At 35.8% G+C, this 5345-nt stretch overlaps 1 protein-coding gene across 1 annotated transcript in view; it reads left to right on the forward strand.

Annotated features, from left to right (window-relative positions):
* The window catches only part of il1rl2 (interleukin 1 receptor-like 2), a 19392-nt gene that overhangs the window by 8209 nt on the left and 5838 nt on the right, over positions 1-5345 (forward strand). Inside the window, exons 3-6 of the mRNA XM_016520871.1 lie at positions 1815-2040; positions 2692-2854; positions 4016-4175; positions 4736-4792. Coding sequence (XP_016376357.1) covers positions 1815-2040; positions 2692-2854; positions 4016-4175; positions 4736-4792 — 606 coding nt within the window. The remainder of the gene's footprint in view (positions 1-1814; positions 2041-2691; positions 2855-4015; positions 4176-4735; positions 4793-5345) is intronic.

Here is a 5345-nt window from a genome sequence, read left to right on the forward strand (position 1 = left end):
GTGACGTAGACATGTGGGGGCGTGTTAGAACGAGCCGTTTTAGGTAGGTGTGGCTGACTCTTAACTTTTATAAAGAATATCTCTTTGGATTTGAGACTTTAGTCTTTGCAACTTTACAGATCTTCTTTATGCACCAAGAGCTTGTAACACTCCAAAGAGAAAAGAAAACTTGAAATCGCATCATAGGACCCCTTTAACACTTATTTAATCTGCATATATATGAAAGTAGAAATTTTATTTTGTGTTTGACTGTTAAAACTAAAAGTAGTTGTTGACTCAATAAATTGGGTAAATTAAAAATACAGTGGTTAAATTTAAATCTTTTTTTCTACTGGTTTTATAACCTTTTCTAAAAGGTTATAAAAAATTCAATAATTATTGATATCGAATGATATGAAGCATTATATCGTGATAAAATATTTAGCTATATCGCCCAGACCTAGGGTCAGCCATCAAACACTGAACTGAACTAGATCCAAAAAGCAACAGTCTGAACACAAAGAGGTCTGAGACACCATTACTGCTTAAGTGGACCAAAACAGGATCCGAATACTCTTTCAGGAACAGGGACAGTGTGAACGTAAAGAAAACCGGGTCGGCTATATTACATTGATATATGCTAGTGATATATCAGAGGTTGTTAGGCAAAAACAGTGCACGTATCGTGCATGCAAACACACTTTATTATAGATTTACAAAACAGAAACTTTTTTTTTTTTTTTTTTAATTTAAATCGCGTTAAATGTGCAAATGTGTTTTCTACACCGATCATGTTTGTAAAAAAAAAATTTTTTTTTAATCATATACAGTGTATATCTATTTTACGTTTCAGAAGCTACGAAGGTCAGATTTCACAGACGCTCTGCTAATGAAGTCGCGTTAGTTCAGGAGGACATAACCATAGCAACCGGAGATGGCTCGCACATGTTGTTCATAAATCGGTGCAAAAGTTTTTTAGTTTTTTTATTTAAACCGCGTTAAAGGTGCAGTGTCTGTATTCTGCACCAAAATTTTTGCAAAAATAATAACTGTGTCTGAAATCACATACAGTACATCCATTTTACTTTCAATGTCGTTTTTTACACGTTTTAGAAGCTACGAAGGTCAGACTTCACTAAATAGACGCTCCGCGAATAAAAGGACATAACCATTGCAACCAGAGATCGCTCGCTCGATCGCGCCTGTTGCTAGGCATAATTGGTGTACGTAAATGGCGCATATAAACGCACTTTATTATGTATTTACAAAACACAAAAACGTTTAGTCTTTTATTTCAAACGCGTCCGAAATCACATACGGTACGCCCATTTTACTTTGGTTTCAACTGCGTTTATGAACGATTTAGAAGCTACAAATGTCAGAGTTCGCTAAATAGACACTTGCAAATGCGAGTCGCGGTTGCCCAGGACGTAACCATAGCAACCGGAGATCAATCGTTCGCATATTATTGGGCATAATCGGTGCACGTAAATTGCGCATATAAACGCACTGTCCTATATATTTACAAAACACAGAAACCTTTTGTTTATTATTGTTATTATTATTATTATTTAAAACGCGTTTAAAGATGCAGTGTGTCTTTTCTGTATCAAACGGATTTGCAAAAATAATCAAATCACATACTTTCATCAGAGTACTGTAGCCTATTCAGTGTAGAACTTGCTTCTTAAATGTAGTTGAATGCGTTATTAGGTACATTTTCTCTTACCCGGTTTACCAAAATTAAAAAAAACAACAACAATTACAGTTGTTGTCTTTAAACAGGTAATTAGTCCCATACTAACAAAAATTATTTAAATTTTTTTCTCTTAAAGGGAGTCCGATGCACATCATAAATCGCAGGTCATATGCCATCAGTGCTGGTCTTGCATTTAGGATTGAGTGCAACGAAGAGAGTGAAATGCAGAATGTGAGTGTGAGCTGGAGCCTTGTTCCCAGTCGGAGTCTGGATAATATCAACGGAATCAACATGAACGTCAACGTGCTCTGGTTTCTACCTGCTGACCTCTCCCACAGCGGATCCTACTCTTGTCTCAGCAGGTACTGATGCAATTCTCAGAGTTGCTAATTTAGTTTGAAACATATGTTCTGAACACTGAAGAACTTGTTTAATCACAATCATTTTCAGGTATCGTTGTTTGAGTCCACTTACATGTTGAAAATGCTCATTTGGTCATTCAAAATGGAATCTAATTATTTAACACTAAAACACTCTCTTAGCATTCACAAGTCTGAAATTAAATGACCAAAATGATCAGGATTCTTTAGTTCAAAACAAATGTCCTCCTCTTATTTCTAATGTTGTCAATGATTTCTCTGTGCATTGACGTTTAAGTTCAGATGGTCATGTGTTTAAACGGTTGTGGTTGTAATACATTGCATGATCTCATTGCTAGTTGTAATCACAGTTATAATACTTATCTATTCATTGTTACACTTTGAGAAAATATAATGCATTAAAACACACGACAAAGAACCAATTTCAGAACTCCTCAAATATTATAATGCATTTCATTATTAGTTATTTTTATGAAAATATATACTGTATTACAACATACATGAATACCTTTAGTGCATTATACATAAAGGTTCCAAGCTAAATCTTACGAAAACCACCTTTGCATTATGTGTTTTGTGTTCAATATTCCCTCTTTGCCGGTCTTTCATCCCAAATGTTGTTCTATATGGCAGAAAAGGCAATGAAACCTGGGAAACAATATTTGAGGTCTGCGTTGAGAATAAAACATGCCCCCATGTGAACAGAAAAGACGAAGTAACAAGCACAAAGGAACTGTCTTGTTTCCTTCCTCACATCTTTGAGATAGACCCTCAAGCTCAAGTGACCTGGAGAAACGTAAGACATGAGCGTAAACAGAACTGAACCAAACAACTACTGCACAAGACCAGCATGCTGAAAAAGAATGAAATTCAACTGACTTTAAAGCTGTAGTTCACCCAAAAATGAAGAATTGCTGAAAGTTTACTCGCTCTCAGACCATCCAAGATTAGGATGAGTTTGTTTCTTCATCAGATCTGGAGAAATGTAGCATTGCATCAGTGTCTCAGCAATGGATGCTCTGCAGTGAATGGGTGCCGTCAGAATGAGAGTCCAAACAGCTGATAAAAACATCACAATAATCCACAAGTAATCCACACCACTCCAGTCCATCAGTTAACATCTGGAGAAGACAAAAGCTGCATGTTTGTAAGGCTTGTTTTAACTTCAAACCATTGCTTCCAGCTAAAATACGAGTCCATAATCCATAACAACTGCTTTCTCCAGTGAAAAAGTGTTCTGGTCTGAATCAGGAGAGAAATCTGCACAGATCAAGCACAGTTTAAACAGCTCTAAACAAATATGTGTGTGGATTTTGATGTGAGAGACAACAGGAGATGGACTTTTTCACTCGAGGAAGCGTTATTATGGATTATGAACTCGTATTTAAGACAGTCTGAAGTTAAATGATTGAAGTCTGATGGATTTGTTTCTTACAAACATGCAGCTTTTGTCTGATGTTAACTGATGGACTGGAGTGCTGTGGATTACTTGTGGATTATTGTGATGTTTTTATCAGCTGTTTGGACTCTCATTCTGACGGCACCCATTCACTGCAGAGCATCCATTGCTGAGACACTGATGCAATGCTACATTTCTCCAAATCTGATGAAGAAACAAACTCATCCTAATCTTGGATGGCCTGAGTGTGAGTATTTGAATTTTCAGTTTCAGAATTTAAGTTTTCATTTTTGGGTGAACAACTCCTTTTAAAGCTTCTACTGTGGTTAACATTGCTTTCATAAAAAGTTTTCGTTCTGCAAGACACCAAAACATTGCTGAAGTCATCATTCATATGTCAAGCATTGTGGGTTTGGGAGTTCCTTACATCCATGCAATTATAACTTAAAGCATTCACTTTCATATTTAAACATAGTCACTCCCAAATCTGTGCATGTCTGTACTTGTACACTGTAATTATTTTGTCTGCTAAAAGGTTTGTTTTTCCTCTCTGTTTAGAACTGCCACCCACTCAATGTGACAAACAGTAAGGTTTTCCCAATAAACAGATCCCAGGACAAGGTTGGACTGTATACGTGCTTTGTGAACTTTACTTTTGGAGGGAAAAATTACTCTGCTGCCCAGACTACAGAAATCTACAGCCACTCTTCAGATTATGGTATATGACTGTTCAAAATCTGAAAGGACCCTATAGGGTCACTATAGTGGCTTTGTTCCAAAACCTATTTTATTTCAGCTAGTAGATTTTATTTTTATTTAGTTTAACTTGATGTTCTAAAATATGTAAAACTGGAATAAAAATGAATACATACTATAGGCCTACAGACATAAAAAAAAAAACATATACAAATGACAAAACCACACCACAAAATTATTAAGACTTTAACTGTACTTAAAATGAAAACAGAAAATATAATAAATTAAAAATATTAATAAAAGCTACAAGTATCTCTGTTATAGTAAAAGAACACTGCTTGGATTCCATTGAGGAAAACATCTAATGAACTACATTTTAGCACTATAAAGACACTTGAAATAAATATTGCGTTTTGCAAGTCTGTATAATTTTGCAATAAAGATATGGTTTGAAAAGATAAATGCTTTATTAATATCGACATTGGACCAATAGATGGCAGTATAGAGCTGAAGTGAAAATGTTCAGATTGAGAGTTTTTCTGTGGTTTGATCAGTAATGTGATAAATGTGTTTCATTACCAGTGGTGACAAAGCCTGAAATCATCTACCCAAAGCAAGAAACACAAAAAGTAACACTTGGTGAGTGATGATATTTTAACTTCTGTCATCCAAGCTCTTCTGCTGCTCTATATGTGCATTGGTGTTAGTTCTTATGTGTTTTATAGGAATTGTTCACCCAAAATGAAAATTTGCTAACAATTTACTTACCCTCAGGTCATCTAAGATGTAGATGAGTTTGTTTCTTCATGGGAACAGATTTGGAGAAATGTAGCATTGCATCAGTGTCTCAGCAATGGATGCTCTGCAGTGAATGGGTGCCGTCAGAATGAGAGTCCAAACAGCTGATAAAAACATCACAATAATCCACAAGTAATCCACAGCACTCCAGCCCATCAGTTAACATCTGGAGAAGACAAAAGCTGCGTGTTTGTATGAAACAAATCCAACATTAAGGAGTTTTTAACTTCAAACTGGTGCTTTCAGCTAAAATACGAGTTCATAATCCATAATAAGGCTTCCTTCAGTGAAAAAGTGCATCTCCTGTTGTCTCACATCAAAATCCAGCCCCACATATTTGTTTAGAGCTGTTTAAACGCTGCTTGATCTGTGCAGATTTCTCTCCTGATTCAGA

Source organism: Sinocyclocheilus rhinocerous, unplaced genomic scaffold, assembly GCF_001515625.1.
Source record: "Sinocyclocheilus rhinocerous isolate Xijiao unplaced genomic scaffold, SAMN03320098_v1.1 scaffold2254, whole genome shotgun sequence".
Classification (NCBI taxonomy): Eukaryota; Metazoa; Chordata; class Actinopteri; order Cypriniformes; family Cyprinidae; genus Sinocyclocheilus; species Sinocyclocheilus rhinocerous.